We start from the raw sequence: 17,310 nt of genomic DNA, 5'->3' as shown, positions 1-17,310 counted from the left end.
TTGCCGTCATAGCAGATAATGATTTGGCTGGCGTTTTTTGAGAGAAGATCTGTCTTATTTTAATGACACAGTTTACTAAGACATCTTTTTATTTTATAAAATGCAATAAAGAAAAATAAAGTGACATAATGCACAAATCTTCTCATCCAGCTTGACAGCTTCAATGTGGATTTTAAACACTTTAAAAGTAGCTGAATGCTTGAAATGAGAATGAGTCTAAGGAGAGATATGAGCACAGGAAAAACGCAGTCAACACGTCCATCGTACGCATAGCAGATTCTTACCCAAGCTGGGATGGAGGGGCCATGCCTTACGTCAAACTAATTATTATTATTACTATTTACTGTTGTATAAGCTATACACCCAGACTGGAATTAAGCAATTTCCGGTTTATGTTCTCAGAACGGATCAACCTCATGTCTGGTTTTATGTATTGGTGCATGTTTTTCCCACTGATTTTGGTCAGATCTGAGAGAACGTGTGACACTGAAGTTAGGCACTCGTTACATTTGTTTGATGCGATTATACATGCAATCTTCAGGTGCGAAAATGTTTTTGCCCCCCTTCCTGCTCATTATTACCTGAAGGGGTAATCATGTTAAGGTGGGAAAACCTTTGTATACAACCAAGCCTTATTTGAATCGGCCCTGTCCAATATAAATATGACTGACGCTGGCTTTTGCGATGAGATTAAAGGTATCACCACTCAAGGTTCCAAAACCAGATCGTGCCACGTTCAAAAGACCTAACCCCCCCCCCCCTCAGCCTCAGCCTATGGAGACTTACTGAATCTGCCCAGGAATGGTTTTCCTGCCAAAATCTCTCAAAGAACCATGCATGAAATCTCTAAATGACTTTAGAACAATATCCAGGAATCTCACCTCCGCTTAGGTTAGCGTCGTGGTGGAAGTGTCATGGATTTGTTTTTTGTTTGTGAATGTTAGGGAACCATGAATTCTGCTTTATGTCACGGACTTCTGTAGGAGGGTTTTCTGCAATCCGCCCTTCCACCTTCATTCCATTGAGCTGTGACAGGACCTGAAACATGCAGTTTGTGATTTAAAAATATAATAAAATCTACATATGTCACTTAGTTAAAGCTGTTCTTCATGGAGGAGTCAGATGAAAATATCTAAATGTCTCTGTGAAGTTAAGATGAAATCACAGCTTCTATGTATTTTATAAAGGTTTATTTGTTAGACCAAAATAGCATACATACAGTGGAGCTTGAGTGCTGTAGGCATTGTGTTCTTGAAAAGATGGAGGTGAAAGAGATTTCACCCTTCTAAACACGGATTAATAATTACAGCCTAAATCGTATTCTCAGTCTGAGGGCGAAAACTTTTTACAAAGTTACCTAAATTTCTTTAGCAAATAAGGTATGAGGTAGAAGCTGCAGCTGTCCTCCACCTCCATGATCTGACAATTCTTGATATTGAAATCAATGGGACCAATTTCCATGTATAAGCACACAGGGGTCTAAAGAGACACCCACCCGCAGCTTTCATCTAGCTAGCACTGGAGCCGACTGGCATTAAGTATATTGTGCAAGGAGATGCCTGAAAACATTTCGTGTATGGAATATAGCTGGGACGGAGTGGGCAAAGATGTAAATGTACACGAGGGGATTTTGCAGAATCCCAAAGCCTTTTCCAAATGGACACTATGTAAATTCAAAGGTACCGTTTGGCAATCATGTGCGTTAAAGTGCATGCAATGGCTGTAGTGTCCCTTGAAGCAACCGCTTAAGGACTATTTCACTTAATACAACCTTGGGTAATCAAAGTACGTTTTGGTGCTTTGTCATCCCAACGTTCCTTGTTTGCTTTGTCCGTGGTAACTGAAAAGGCTGTTTTGGGGCTTTTGTAGTTTCCTTGCTTAAGCAACACCAGCTTAATGTTTCAGAAATGTAATTTCCTCCACTTGGCATGTGATATCAAATGTTTATTCAATTAATTTGAGAAAAAAATAACTGCAAATAAGTATCATTTCTGTTTATTTTGCTGCATGCCCAATATCTTTCACTAGCTGTTTGTGCAGCTCATTAATGCATTAGATAAACATTTGTATGATAAATTCAGTACTTTTTTTTTTGTATATTTTTGGCTTGTAGCCTCATCGTCTGCAGATGGATTTGTCATGATATGGAACTTCAAACCTCAGTCCCGCGCCTACAAGTTTCTGGGACTCAAGGAGGCTGTGACTAGTGTGCAGTTTTCCTCTAATGGACAGTTGGTGGCATCATCTTCTAGAGACAGGACCGTTAGACTCTGGGCGCCCAGTATGTGAGTACTTCTATATATTTCACTTCAACTACTTGAATCTAGGGCTGCAACAACTAATCGATAATAATCGATAATGAAATTCGTTGGCAACGAATTTCATTATCGATTAGTTGAATCGATTATTATCGATTATAAAATGAGGGTTTTTTCAGAGCAAACGCTCTGAAAAATCCCCCTCATTATATAATCCGTTTAGTCTGACTCACCGTCTCACAGCAGCAGCTCCTACTTACTCCCCCTCCCTGTAATCACTGTGACAACTGGCCCCGCCCCTTCCTTCTCCAGGCCAGAACCACATGGCTGTGACACTCATCTAACTGTAAGTATATGTGTATATATATATATATATATATATATATATATATATATATATATATATATATATATATATATATATATATATATATATATTTGGGCTACTGAAAGTTAGGGGAGGTGGGGGTTAATTTAGGGGCAGTTATGGTTAGTGGGGTGTTTAGGGTTAATTTAGGGGCAGTTATGGTTAATTGGGTGTTAAGGGTTAATTTAGGGGCAGTTATGTTAATAGGGTGTTTAGGGTTAGTTTAGGAGCAGCTGTGGTTAATGGGGTGTTTGGGGTTAATTTGAGGCAGTTGTGGTTAATGGTGTGTTTAGGGTTAATTTAGGGGATGCTGTGGTTGATGGGGTCTTTAGGGTTAATTTAGGGGATGCTGTGGTTAAGGGGGTGTTAAGGGTTAATTTAGGGGCAGTTATGGTTAATGGGGAGTTTAGGGTTAATTTAGGGGAATCTAAATCCTGGGGGCAGTGAAGTGACATATCTGGGGGTATAAGGCATATACAGTATATAAGGCATATGTGGGGAGGGCAGTGTGGCATGTCTGGGGAGGACGGAGTGGTGTATCAGGGTGTATAAGGCATATCTGGGGGTAGAGTGGCATATCTGGGGGTAGAGAAGTGGCATGTCTGGGAGGCAGGGTGGCATGTCTGGGGAGGATGGAGTGGGGTATCAGGGGATATAAGGCGCATCAGGCAGATGTGGGAGGCAGCGTGGAGTGGCAGATGTGGGAGGCAGCGTGGAGTGGCAGATGTGGGAGGCAGCGTGGCATATGTGGGAGGCATTGTGGAGTGGCAGATGTGGGAGGCAGGGTGGCATGTCTGGGGAGGATGGAGTGGTGTTTCAGGGGGTATAAGGCGTATCAGGCACAGTGGCATGTGGGGGGTAGAGTGGAGTGGCAGATGTGGGAGGCAGCGTGGCGTGGCAGATGTGGGAGGCAGCGTGGAGTGGTATATGTGGGAGGCAGCGTGGAGTGGCAGATGTGGGAGGCAGCGTGGAGTGGCAGATGTGGGAGGCAGCGTGGTGTGGTATATGTGGGAGGCAGCGTGGAGTGCTGTGGTAGGCAGCGTGGCATATGTGGGGGGGCAGCATGGCATGTCTGGGAGGCAGCGTAGCAAGCCTGGGCTCAAATGTGCATATATTGGGGGGCTGGTTGGGAAATAAAGACAAGAAATGTATTATCAAAGTTATTCTGCTGTTTGTATTTAACATCATTTGTTTATTAAATTATTTTAAATAAATGAAAAATTTACATTCATTTTTTTTATCCGATTAATCGATTAATCGAAAAAATAATCGGCCAACTAATCGATTATTAAAATAATCGTTAGTTGCAGCCCTACTTGAATCACAAGCTTTTACACCAGTCTGTACACACAGGACTTTAATACTAACTATATATAATATATAAATGTATGTAAAAAATCTCATAGTTTAGTTCTTTATCCTGTTCTGGATAAACTGTATATTTAACTACTTTTTTCTTTCTCTTTAGTAAAGGAGAATCCACGGTATTTAAAGCCCACACTGCTGCAGTGCGTAGTGTTGACTTCTCAAGTGATGGTCAGTGCCTTCTTACTGCATCTGATGATAAATCAATCAAAGCCTGGAGTGTGCACCGCCAGCGTTTCCTCTTCTCCCTTACCCAGCATACAAACTGGGTAAGATGTGCCAAGTGAGTGGACGCTTCAAACACGACTGGGCTGTATTCAAATCAAATAAGAGCTTGGGCACCTCAATATCACACACGCAAGTACAATCGTTACCTAGTAATTTACTACCTTCCCTGTTTTTTAATTGCTTAAAGTGGCAGATGTCCTCTCCGTGTAAGGGAAATCTGGATGAAAAGTGAATCAGAAAGAACACAATATGGTTTAATTTGGGTAGATCTACATAGGGCTGTAACTAATCGATAAAAATCTATAATGAAAATCGTCAATGATTTTGATTATTGATTAGTTGAATCAATTTGTTTGAAGATAAATAAATGTCGGATTATAAGACTAAGATCCAGATCCCCGCAGCGCTGCAGGGGACCTGGATCCTCCTCTCTGGCAGCTGGGTGGGCGTCTGTGCGATGCGCACAAACAACCTCCGCTGCTGCCCGCGACTTCCGCCAGGCGTGACGTGACCTTCAGGTGCTTCGTGATAGAAGAGGTTGTCTATGTGCATCCCGCAGACGTTCATTAGACACCAGGGAGTCTGGAGCATGGGGGCATATCTGCAGGGGGGGGCAACAGGAATATCTGGGGCAGAGTGGCAAGCTTAGGGTCAGATGTGCATAACTGGGGTGGGGCAGGTTGGCAAATAAGAGGAAATAAATATTTTATTTAATATGAAAAAATTGTTTAATATTTACTAGTAAAACATTTTTAGGCATTAAAACCTTGTTTGAGAAATATTGTGTTTGGGGGTTTGTACCTTTTAAAATATAACATTATTATGTGGTAAAATAAGAAGGCGGTGGTAGTTTGTTTTTAGCACCCAGTTTGTTCATTTAATGATTTTAAATAAACACGAAACTTGCATTTTCGGCCCACTAGATCTACACTTCATGTATCAAGAGAACAGAGCACCAAAGTAATGACTTTGTATTTCATCGGGTTGCCAACAACGTAGGATGCATCAGTTTATATAGAAAATAATTAGGAAAGCAAAAGTGATAATATATTTAAATAAAATAATTAAAATATTTACATTTTCTGTGTTCCTTTACATCGAGTTGAGGGCTTTCAAGATACCCTTCTCTTACGCAATACCCTTGTTTCCATTGACTCTGTTCCCCACTCAGCGGTCCTTGTGCCTGCCTTCAATGTTGCACAAAGCCCTGCAGGAATCGGAACACACGCTGACATAACCTGCGCTGTGCAACAAGTCATGTAGTCAACTGTAGTCCTTCACTCCAAGGTTTGATGTGTATGCCCTTCATGCAGAATCTAAAAAAGCACAGTGTGTGCCAAATACCTACTTTATATTCTTCTGAGCAGTAAACTGTGAGAGAGATGTTTTACTGTTTACCTTGAATACATTTTTAAAATTCTCTTGACTTTGAACATGAAAGTCCAACACTTTCTGTAGCTGCTATTTTCTTTTCTTCAATGCATAATTCCCAGATTACAGATAAACAAAGGAGGTCTCTAATTTTGGTTTATCTGTGGAGCTTTACTTACGAGTTGCTGGGTTTTCTCCATAGATTAAAAATTGTATTTTCATTCCAGCTTTTCACTACTGGCCTCCTTTTGGCTCTGTGACGCGCATGCGATTCCCCTTTTTCTTGTTTCCCATGTGCTTAATGTAATTAGTTTTACCTCTTTCTCCTCCACAGTCCAATCTTTTGTCATTTACAGATTTTCCCCAGATGGACGATTAATTACCTCATGCAGCGATGATAAGACAGTTCGAATCTGGGACACAACCAACAGACTTTGCATTAACACATTCATGGATTACAAGGGGTAATTTTTCATTGCATCCAAGGAGAACACAGTCCCTTTTTTGTTGGCATAAATTAAGGCAAATATCATCGATGCTGGATTAAAATGTCACATTTTTGCACTCATTACTGTTAACGCACCATGACAGTACCATTATATTTACCGTTCTATATACCATTATATATGTGTATAAAGTGATAAAACATGTTACCTGATACTATTCTTGCAATTTATACATTGCCAATAGTTTAATATTACCAGTTTATTTCCAAATAGCCTATAATTGTATTTGCAAATATTCATAATATATTGTAGCTAAAAAATCAAAATGTACTTATCTTTCAGGCATTCCAGTTATGTAGACTTTAATCCTACAGGGACATGTGTGGCATCTGCTGGCTCTGACAGTACAGTGAAAGTCTGGGATATTCGCATGAATAAATTACTTCAACACTATCAAGGTAAAACCGTCGGCTTGTGCCAGTGTTACATATAAAGGTTTTAGCTTTATTTAATCAATATGTATTAAATACATGTTGAACAGTCAACATTTATTCCCCTTTACTGCAGAGTATCTCTATGAAAGATTTTAGAAAGAGCCAACTCTCCATCCCATTTATGTTCATGGTCTGGTGTGCTTTATAGTAGGCTAGAGTGCCATCTTATTAGATGGGTGCTATTGAGCTTCAGTCATGAATTCTGCTACTATAAGCATTGGACATGCGCAAATGCATGTGCAGACAACATTGTGCACACATACAGTACAACTGGCGGAACTGCCTGCATGAGCAAGGGGTGATTCTGAATGAAACCTTTTCTCATTTGTCTGAATGAGGAAAACATTGATGCCTTAAAGAAATCTGGGAGTTGCTGCCCCACTTAGGAATTTCAGTGGTGTTTATTTGTTAGTCATGGGAGCCTGTTTATCAGTGGAAATGAGACTTCTTGCATCGGCGAAGGAGCTTTCCAGCACAATGAAGATGATTAATGCAAACGTCTAAAAGCAGCATTTTATGCCCATTACATGTAATGCATTCGTGCTCCTACTATAGGCCTTATAACTTACCGGATAGGTATTATGTGCTTATGCAGACTATACAGTGGCAAGGAAAAGTAAATAAACCCTATGGTTTTTTGCATTAATTCTGATCTACATCTAAGTCATAAGTATAGACAAACAGTGTGCTTAAGCTAATAACACACAAAATGATAATCTTTCATGTCTTTATTGAACACACCCATTAAGCATTCACAGTGCTGGGGGAAAAAGTATGTGAACCCTTGGATTTAATAACTGGTCGAACCTCCTTTGGCAGCAATAACCTCAAACAAGCGCTTCCAGTAGCTACGGATCAGGCCTGCACAACATTTAGGAGGAATTGTAGATCACTCTTCCTTATAGAACTGCTTAAGCTCAGCCATATTCCTAGGATGTGAACTGCTCGCTAGGTTTTTCCACAGCATTTCTAATGGGTTAAGGTCTGAGCTCTGACTGGGCCATTCCAAAAGTCAGATTGTCTTGCTGTATCTCCCAACTTCTACTGAGCTTCAGTAGGCATTATCTTGACATTCTCCTGTATAATACCATGGTAAACTTGGGAATTTATTGACCCTTTGATAATCGCAAGCTGTCCAAGCCCCGCGGTAGCACGGCAGCTCCAAATCTTGATGCCCCTCCTAGTACTTCGCTATCTGGATGATGTTGGTGTGGGTTCTTCCCAAACAATTCAACCTTAGTTTCATCAGTCCACAAAACATTTTCCCAGCAGCATTGTGTAGTGTCAAGGTGCTCTCTGACAAACGTCAGGCATGCAGCAATGGTTTTTTTTTTTTTTTTTTGGAGAGCAGCGGCTTCGTTTGTCCTGCCATGGACTCCATGCTTGTTCACTGCTTTGCATATATTAGACTCGTGAACAGAGATGTTAACCAGCTCCAATGATTTCTTTTAGCCTTTAGCTGTTACCCTATGGTTCTTTTTACCCGATTTTTTTGTCGTGTCATACCCCTTGAATATATGTATTGTATTAAGCGCTGCGTAAACTGTTGGCGCTATATAAATAAAAGATATATTTTTTTTTTTATTGTCAACGTTTTATCCTAAATATCATTCCTCCGTATATAACTCAACTGAGCATGGACATTAAGTCAAAAGAAAAGCTACCTCGCAAATCTAATTATTCCATGCTTTTTCAATTTTTCACTTTTGTTCCTGTTCTTTGGTTTTGTTTTTAACACAGAAGGTTCATATACTGTAAATTTACACATTTACTTATTTTCACACTAGTTCACAGTGCAGAGGTCAACTGTTTGTCATTCCACCCATCTGGTAACTATCTTACTACTGCATCGAGTGATGGTACAGTGAAGGTTCTGGATCTTCTGGAGGGAAGACTTCTCTATACTCTTCATGGCCACCAGGTACAAGCTTGTCTCTAAAGTTAAGCCATGTGACCTTAAAATGCAAGCACACCTTAGAAATGTTTTTCAGTGCCCTAAAAAAACAGCCGCTATCAGAGAAGCCAATGTTATTTGCAAAGGTTACTTGCACTTTAATAAGGATCGTCCGACCTTTGTTTAATTAGAAAAATTACAGCCTTGCCATTGGGACTGAAAGATTCAACTTAAGAGTTGACATTGAGACCACTTTAAAGTAGCAGTCTTCCTACAGATAGCTCTTATATAGAACAAAAGATAACTATTTATGTGTATGTTTGATTCTTTAGCTATATATTTCACATGCCCTAATTAGAATGAGAATCCCTAAACTGGTGTTTTTTTTTACATTGATGGTGGCTTAGTGTAGGAATTGAACTCTGGGGAATACTTCCAACTGGACGACTCATTGAAGGTGGTCATTGAACTCCCCTAACACTTCCCAGGGTGTAACACAGCATCTGAGTTATCTTAATTTATACCCAGTGATGAAACGGATCATCACAGGCCAGCTCCGCTGCTTCTTACATACAATCATTTGTATCTGGTGAATAAACACGTGTATAGCTAGGTCGGCTCTTTTTTAACTTGGTAAATTTCAGACCTTAATATTCCTGTTTGCCACAACCAGCAGACATTCATGGCAGGGGTTTGTCTCACCGCAGGGTCCGGTTCTTTCGGTGGCTTTTTCAAGAGGCGGCGAAAAGTTTGCAACAGGGGGAGCAGATGCTCAGGTTTGTTCCGTGTTAGCAAGTAAATAGGTAATGTTTTTACTGGAAGCACTTGCATAAAGTTTGACAGATCATTATTCTCACTGAAAACCAAGAAGAGCCAAATAAAACCCCAAATAAGCTTCAAAGATTCTGCACGACTCTCAACACAATCCAAATTAGCTTGGTTTATTTACATGTTGATAACTAGCTTATGTTTGGCATACATGTGGCTCCCAAATGTTGTTGAACTATATCTCCTATGGCGGCCAGCCAATAATTAAAAGTAAAGACTGGTAAGAGTTGTGCGACATCATGAGAGTTGATATTTAACTGAAGTGCAGCCTGTACATTATCCCTGAACTAGGTGTTAATCTGAATGGACTAAATGCAGTAAAGGAGACAAGACATATACCATATTCACAAATTTGTCTCCATTCCTTTGTCTCTTGTTTACAGAATATAGGAATTTAAAACCCACAGTAATACACATTTGTCTCATGTCCTTTAACAGCGTATTATGCATGTTTTGTGACTCATTTTTCTCTCCCACTTTTAGGTTTTAGTATGGAAGACAAATTTTGACAGGTTTACTAGCACAGAAATTGTGAAGTTGCAGCTAAAGAGGACGCATCCTGACATGCCACCTCATTTAAACGACATCTATCCCCGGTCTCCTCACCTCCACACAAGCACGGGCCATTCCATAGAGGTACTGTTCAACTGCAAGCACAAAACATGTTTTATGTGAATACTTTTTACATGTGTTTTTATTTATTTTATTTTTACTAGTGATCTCTACATAGTGTTGGCAGCATAGAAATCTAAAGCTAAACTACCAAATGCATTTCATCAATAATCAATTATTTTCTCACTTTAACAATAGTTTGATCCCTGTATAGGTATAGTTAAGTGCAGGAATTTGCAGTCGTTTACGTTAAGTTCTTTTCAAAAAGCATGTAATTTCAGCATAACGTAAAGGGGAAGAAAACTATATTTTTGAAGAGTGGTCCAGGGTAATGCTTGTTTAGGGACTCCTTGTTGCGAAAGGTAGTGAAATGGATGACGTAATATCCCAGGACAGTGCCTAAAAGTCAGAACTTTCGAGCAGAAAACAATTCAGCGCTGTGTTGTGTAGGTAAACAAACCATACCAAATGGTACATAACACGATTTCCACTTACAGAAACAAAAGATTAGGAGGGCCCTGCTGGAACAAGCTCACACTGTTATTATTATCTTTTATTTATATAGCGCCAACAATCTACGTAGCGCTTAATACAATACATAAATTCATGGGGTATGACAAGACGAGAATTGACAGACTGAGACAAACCGATACATTATGTGGAGAGAGCCCTGCTCGCAAGCTTACAATTATAGAAGGAAGTAACATTGGTGCCCTGAAAATGCAATTTGCTGCTAGCTTGCCTACAGATTCCCACTTTAGTGAATGAATCCTTCTGTGTTAGGTGTTTAGGAAGTCTCTTGACTAACCATTTTGTAAATTCACATTAAAATGTATCTGGTAACTGAACTTTATCCTCCACTGGTAATGTTAATAATTGAACACTAGATGGCAATGTTTCGCTTCTGCTGCTGGCTGACCTTTGCCATGCAATATATAATTATCAGCTTAAAATATTTTGGGATATACGAGGTTGAAAACAGTAATTAACATCTTTTCTGTAGTTGGAATTTCTAAAATGCTCACGCTTTGTTACTTCAGCATCTGACATACATCATTTTATTGAAAACAAAATAAATTAATTCAAAACACACTTCAATGATAACATGGTTCGGGGACAACTCCTATGTTAGGAAACAAGATTTAAAAAGAAAAAAAATTGAAATATAACTCTTAATAAAAGGCATATGCTTTTGGTAAGGTGCTAAAGTAATAAGGCATAAACACCATGTGTCACAATTATTAAAAAAAACCACTAAATTAAAATGCCAACAACTCTACTGCTTGTCATAGCATTAAGTGCATATGTAGGAAATTTTCAGAGACAGCAATCTCAGAGTTGAGATGCTATCACTGCTCAATGTAAGTGTGGCAGTGTTAAATAATGCATAATTTTATTAGAAAAAAAGTATGATGGGGTCTAATATAAAAGCATAATAATAACGTAAGTAATAACCAATCTGTAAGATATACTGGCTAAATGCTGATCCCTAACAGACACCAACCTGCCCCATATCTCTAGGTAGTGAATGACCTTTTATAGTTTGCTGGTGCAACTAAAGACAGCTGCGTTGTCTACGTTTCTGAATTCAGCTGCCAAGAAATCAAAATACAATAAAGACAAGGAGTAGAAGCCGAAACGATATTCTACACATACCATTTTAAAATGTGAATATTAGTGAATAGTAAAACATAATGCTTCACTTACAGATCTTGCCAGGTATTGTGGGTTATGGGTTAAAAAAAACAGGAAATGGTTATTAAACCAGTAGGAGTTTATACTTTCAACACACATTTGCTACCACGTGCCCCACTAAAAAAGAAACTGATGCTCGTGACAGAGACATATAATGGTTCTTGTATGTCATATTTAATTAAGATACTTTATCTGTAGATCAGCTCTCTTTTTACATAAAAAGGCTGTGTGAAAAAACAAGATAAGCTTCTGGTGATTCCCTGACACAGAGGAATAAAAAGGGGCAGTACAGTACAGAATCAAAATGATCTGAAGAAATTGTGAAAGAGAGAGAAATTACCCCGAAAGCTAAATCCTCAACGATTTTAGAGACATTTGTATGCTACGTGGTTAGTAATAAAAACAGCAATTCTTAACTATAATGTAAACAATTAATTACTTAGTACTTAAAGTGTTTTTAATTATTAAGTGAACAGATGGAGGGACACAGTGCTTTCTGTTGAATGCGTTTGTCCATTAGTGTTACAGCGACTGTTATCTTCTGTCCTGCAGATTAATCCTATGTTTGAATTAGCAGACACACAAACCTTTGATCCACCTGTTATAGAAGTCGGAGCCAACTTCCCTTCCAGCAAACCGGTAAATAAAACATTTTCTGATTACGATTCATGTTGTAATTATTGATTTTGCCAAACCAGATAATTGCTTAATTTCCATTAATACATAAACATTGCTAAAACTATTTTTCAAATGCATTTGGATTACTGTAACTGACATTCATAGGAGAAAAGAAAAAAAACAAACCTTTAGCACCTCAGATGTCCTTTCTTCATATGGAATGGCAGAATAAGGAGCAGGGAGTATTAAATAAATACAGCATGAATAGAAATAAATACTCCTCCTATGGATTATCACTAATCCTCTCAATTGTCTTTCTATTTATGTTTTATACATTTAATATTTTCAGTATTGGCTCAATAAAAGCTATCCACTTTAAATAAAGCTTCTCATGGACTAATACAGCTATATCTATTTCCTTCTTTAGTTGGTACTGCCGTTCCGTTTTCTTGCATTTGTTATTAGACTGGAAAGCTCGTTGCCTCCGGCTATCCGAATGCAATTGGGATTGTAGTGAAATCTCATTAATAGTTGCTAAACATTCTGCTTTAGTCACTTTTATGTTTGCTTTACCTAGGTATTACAGCTCAACCCCTACCTGTGCTAAAGGCTCCATAATGACTTTGCATTAAATAATGCAATGGCATTATCGAGCCTTTAAAGGGACAGTGTATTGACCCTGGAACCTCCACTAAAGATGAATCCAAATAAATACTCTGTGAATACTTTAACGTCCATTCTTCCAAAACTGGGGTGAAAGCACACAGAAAAGACAGTGCTGTTACAGCAGCTGCCCTCCTCCATCTATTCTTGTCGCTCACTGGAGGTGAGAATGTCACGTGCAGGCAGATATGTTCGGCGCGGTGTTTAGCTGGTGGGTGGGAAAAGGGGCAAATGCATATGAGGAATGTTGCAGAAATGGATAATATTTCAATAATGTTTTATGTGTTTCAGCTTTTCTAAATGGGCTGTTTTCATGTCTATACATACTGATATCTGTTTAAATCGCTTGAATAAATGCACACTCTTTTGTGTATGTATACACTGATCGGCCATAACATTATGACCACCTGCCTAAAATTACATAGGTCCCTCTTCTGCCACCAAAACAGCCCTGACCTGTCCAGGCATGGACTCCACTAGACCTCGAAGACGTTGGCAGTAGATCCTTTGAGTCCTGTAAGTTGTGAGGTGGGGCCTCCATGGATGCATCCTGGTGCCATGTGTTCTGCAGGGAAGCAACGCACACGCAACTGGTCATCCACATGATGTAAAAGAAAACGTGATTCATCAGACCAGGCCATTGCTCCATGGTCCAGTTCTTATGCTCACGTGCCCATTGTAGGCGCTTTCGACAGCGGACAAGGGTCAGCATGGGCACCCTGACCGGTCTGCGGCTACGCAGCACCATGCACAACAGATTGTGATGTTCTGAAACCTTTCTATCAGAACCAGCATTAGTTTTTTCAGCAATTTGAGCTACAGTAGCTCGTCTGTTGGTTTTGACCACAGGGGCCAGCCTTCACCCCCCACGTGTATCAGTGAGCCTTGACCGCCCATGACCCTGTCACCAGTTCACTGTTTTCCCTTCCTTGGACCACTTTTGATAGGTACTGACCGCTGCAGGCCGTGGACACCCCACAAGAGCTGCAGTTTTGGAGATGCTCTAACCCATTCGTCTAGCCACCGCGATTTGGCCCAGATCCTTACACTTGCCAATTTCTCCTGCTTCTAACATCAATTTTGAAGACAAAATGCTTGCTTTCTGCCTAACATATCACTGACAGATGCCATGATAACAAGATTATCAGTGTTATACACTTCACCTGTCAGTGGTCATAATCTTATGGCTGATCGGTGTGTATATGTCATAAAATATCTTACGATCGTCGCATATGTCTCAATCATTTTACTTAATGTTAGATTTGCAATTGGAAAAAACAAGGTCGTTGTTTTTAATGACTGTCCACATCCACTTAAAGTAAAATTATCGCTAATATACAATCTTTGATGGAACAGCACCTTAAACCTGCCCTTCAGAAGTGGTGTATGCCAATGGATATTGCCCGTCTCCTGGTTTTAACCTCTGTCCTCGCACGTGCACCGTTAACTACTACTGTTTTATGTGCAGCAAATTCCCAAGTCATCAATAGCATTGATCGCTTGTGTAAATTATTCACTAAATTGCCGCTCTACCTGCCAGTGATAAATGTCATGTAAACAATAGGAACATCTAGAATGTGAACTGGAGGTTTTGAAAATGGGGAAACTTCTAACGCTCTTATGAAAAGCCCCCTATTTAAAAAATTAATAAGTCTAAAAGGATTGACATAACTGGGCCACAATGTATAAAAGTCAGATAGTGTGACATATTGTGCAATCATTTAGCTTGATGCGTGAGTCAGGCTGGTTTGTGGAGTAATCTGCGGGTGCGATTGAACAGATCGGAGTGCGGATTGATGTGGCATTCTGTTTAATTGGTGTTTGCGAAGCGGGACTGTGCAGGTCACAAACTGATTGCGATTCTGCTCCGTGCCAATATCGATACATGATCTTATTGGTTTGGCACTTTCTGTTTGACTCAATCAAGGATTTGTGTTGGTAGAATGTACCACGTTTCCTACTAGTCAGTCAATGACTTGCCTTTCACCTCAAACGAACTAGCCCTGAGCCATTTAACCTTTTAATAGTCCATCACACCGACTGTATGTAGTGATTTACCAATTGCAACCAAATCATTCTAACGAAATAAAGGTTTATGAAGAGATAACACTGATCTGAATTGTCACCTGTACTGTACCTGTACCTGTATTGTAGATGATGATATTAAACGAATCTATTCGCTATTTGACTTAATGTCCCTTTTTAAATTATCCAGAGGTCCCTTTTTGCAGTTCTTATTAATTTATATTTTATATAATTGCATCAGATTTTTTATATCATTTATACATGTTATATGATGTAACATGAATATGATGTGTAGGATTTGAAATGTACATGTAAAGGCTGCATTTGGATTGAGGCTATCTGGGCTTTTTAAGGCTAGTTTAGGTTACTTGAACCCAATTGTCCAATTACTTTGATTTCATTTGTTTGGATGTCTTTGATCAGCTTGGACAAGCAGTGATTTTTTAAAATGTAATAGTGTTCATTGCAAGGAGCTTCAGAGTTGCACGCGCTAAACGTATGCACGTGGAGTTCAATTGCTTTCTTCGTTAATCAGAATTTTGTACAGGGTCATTGAATCGAGCCCATTATATAAACAACAGCGGTATGAAAGACTATGAAAAGAGAGACGGATGTCAAGACATTACTTAATTGAGCCTCTGTCCAAGTCATTTAAAAACACTTTCATGTCAAGATAAAACAAACATGCAAAAGCTGAAATGCATATAGATATTATGCAGTCCATGAGCGATTTTATGTCTATACAGTCTAGCGTAATATCCGAAGAGCCACCTGGATCTATCCAACCGTAAACAGATGATTTTTCATGGCCTAATTTACTGATATAAATCGTGGTTCCATTTGATTCCCCCTGTTTAAATTTGATCTCAAATTTTGGGTGATAATTGCAGGGTCCAAGTGCACCTTCACAATTTGCACAAGTCTCGCTGGAGTCTGGCCTGACAATTTAATGTTGTTACAGGAGCGGTGCTTGACGGTTTTTCTGTGTTAATATGTTTATACGATGCAGACAGCAGTAGCAGAGGGTCTGTTTGACATCCCCAGGACATCTGTGAACAATCCCTGCTGTTTAGAAAATCTCATATCAGGAAGGACCGACTTAAAAGTACTTCGCTACCAACCTCAAAACACATTATCTGCTCTAATCCACACAATCCATTTTTATTTTAAATATACTGATTTTTGGCAAGTTTTTGTGTACCCACCAAACACTGGACATGATGGAGAGACTTGATATGTGCCTGTGTGGCTATCACTCTGGCATGAACAAGCGAGGCACGAAACCTTCCACTTCCGAGGTACTGATATTAATAGCAGCAACGATAGTATTGGTTTTCTTACAGTTATTCCCCACTAGTTATCTCCAGCTTAAAATAGCACTGTTCAAAGTGATATCGCTACTGTCATCAGAAACAAGATACTTCTCTTAAGGGGATCTGTCAAAGTAAAGACTTGTCTTTTACAGATTAATTTAGAGAGTGCATTTCTACAACACAGTACGACCATCAAATCCCAAATGCGTATAACAACCTGTTGTAGTGATACAATAATCCTTGTCTGTACTCTCTTTGCAAATTGAATGTTACATAATAATGTAGTTCATATAAGGGAAAAAAACGTAAAACAAGCAGGGACTTTTAATGAAAAATATCAGACTGATTCTTTCCTGTAATATTATGTATAGTACTCTGTATGTTAAGGCATTTGCCACAGTAATAGCTGCTTTGATATGACATGATTGGAAAAAAGGTGAGCCTTGAGGTTGTAACTTTGTAACTTCTTAAAAGTTCCCATATTTTTTTTAAGTGTGCTGTCCTCCAGTTGGGGACTTCCAGCAAATTGGGAGGAATAACTTGTCAGTGACCAAAATGTGGCTTATCTTACATTGAAAAGCTGCCTACTAACATGGTGACAGTTTTAGTAAGAAACATGCTGGCAGCTGGGCTATCATATGGTCAGCTTGTTGGCACACAACCAATCGTGTGATGCCTGCTGGCATGCAGGGATCACCCATTGACATAACCGTTGGGGAAAAGGGTGTCATAATTGTGGAAGTGTATATTTTATCCAGATGGTTTCTTTTGTATAATTATAATATTTAACTTCATCTTATTTGTATCTACATACATGTTATAAAGAGTCATATTAGATTTGCTTTTACATGGTTGATTTAAAGCTTCTGTTCCTTCGACATTTTACATCATGGCTGAAGGAAGAGAGGCGCATCAGCAGCATGCTTCTATCTCCATCTCAAAATGCAGCTACTCTACAACATGATCCCCCCCAGCCTCTCTTTGACCCTTGCATAGGGTGTCAGTATGAGTAAGTGTGAATGGATCACAAGTGTTTAATGATACTATGTAATGCTGCATGGGTTTCCCTAGATAACGTGTAAGTAAATGTAACTTGCAGAACTGCAAAAATTGGCCTGGCCTTCGGGAGGGGG

At 39.3% G+C, this 17,310-nt stretch overlaps 1 protein-coding gene across 2 annotated transcripts in view; it reads left to right on the top strand.

The window, feature by feature from the left end:
- The window catches only part of POC1B (POC1 centriolar protein B), a 40,892-nt gene that overhangs the window by 4,357 nt on the left and 19,225 nt on the right, over positions 1-17,310 (top strand). Inside the window, exons 3-10 of one of the 2 annotated variants that reach the window (XM_053464527.1) lie at positions 2,114-2,285; positions 4,094-4,273; positions 5,946-6,053; positions 6,378-6,493; positions 8,317-8,450; positions 9,131-9,199; positions 9,735-9,887; positions 12,111-12,197. In XM_053464527.1, coding sequence (XP_053320502.1) covers positions 2,114-2,285; positions 4,094-4,273; positions 5,946-6,053; positions 6,378-6,493; positions 8,317-8,450; positions 9,131-9,199; positions 9,735-9,887; positions 12,111-12,197 — 1,019 coding nt within the window. The remainder of the gene's footprint in view (positions 1-2,113; positions 2,286-4,093; positions 4,274-5,945; positions 6,054-6,377; positions 6,494-8,316; positions 8,451-9,130; positions 9,200-9,734; positions 9,888-12,110; positions 12,198-17,310) is intronic. The other variant, XM_053464528.1, reaches the window with a different exon arrangement.

The sequence above is a fragment of the Spea bombifrons genome, chromosome 4 (assembly GCF_027358695.1).
Source record: "Spea bombifrons isolate aSpeBom1 chromosome 4, aSpeBom1.2.pri, whole genome shotgun sequence".
NCBI lineage: Eukaryota > Metazoa > Chordata > Amphibia > Anura > Pelobatidae > Spea > Spea bombifrons.
This window is presented reverse-complemented; position numbering and strand designations above follow the sequence as displayed.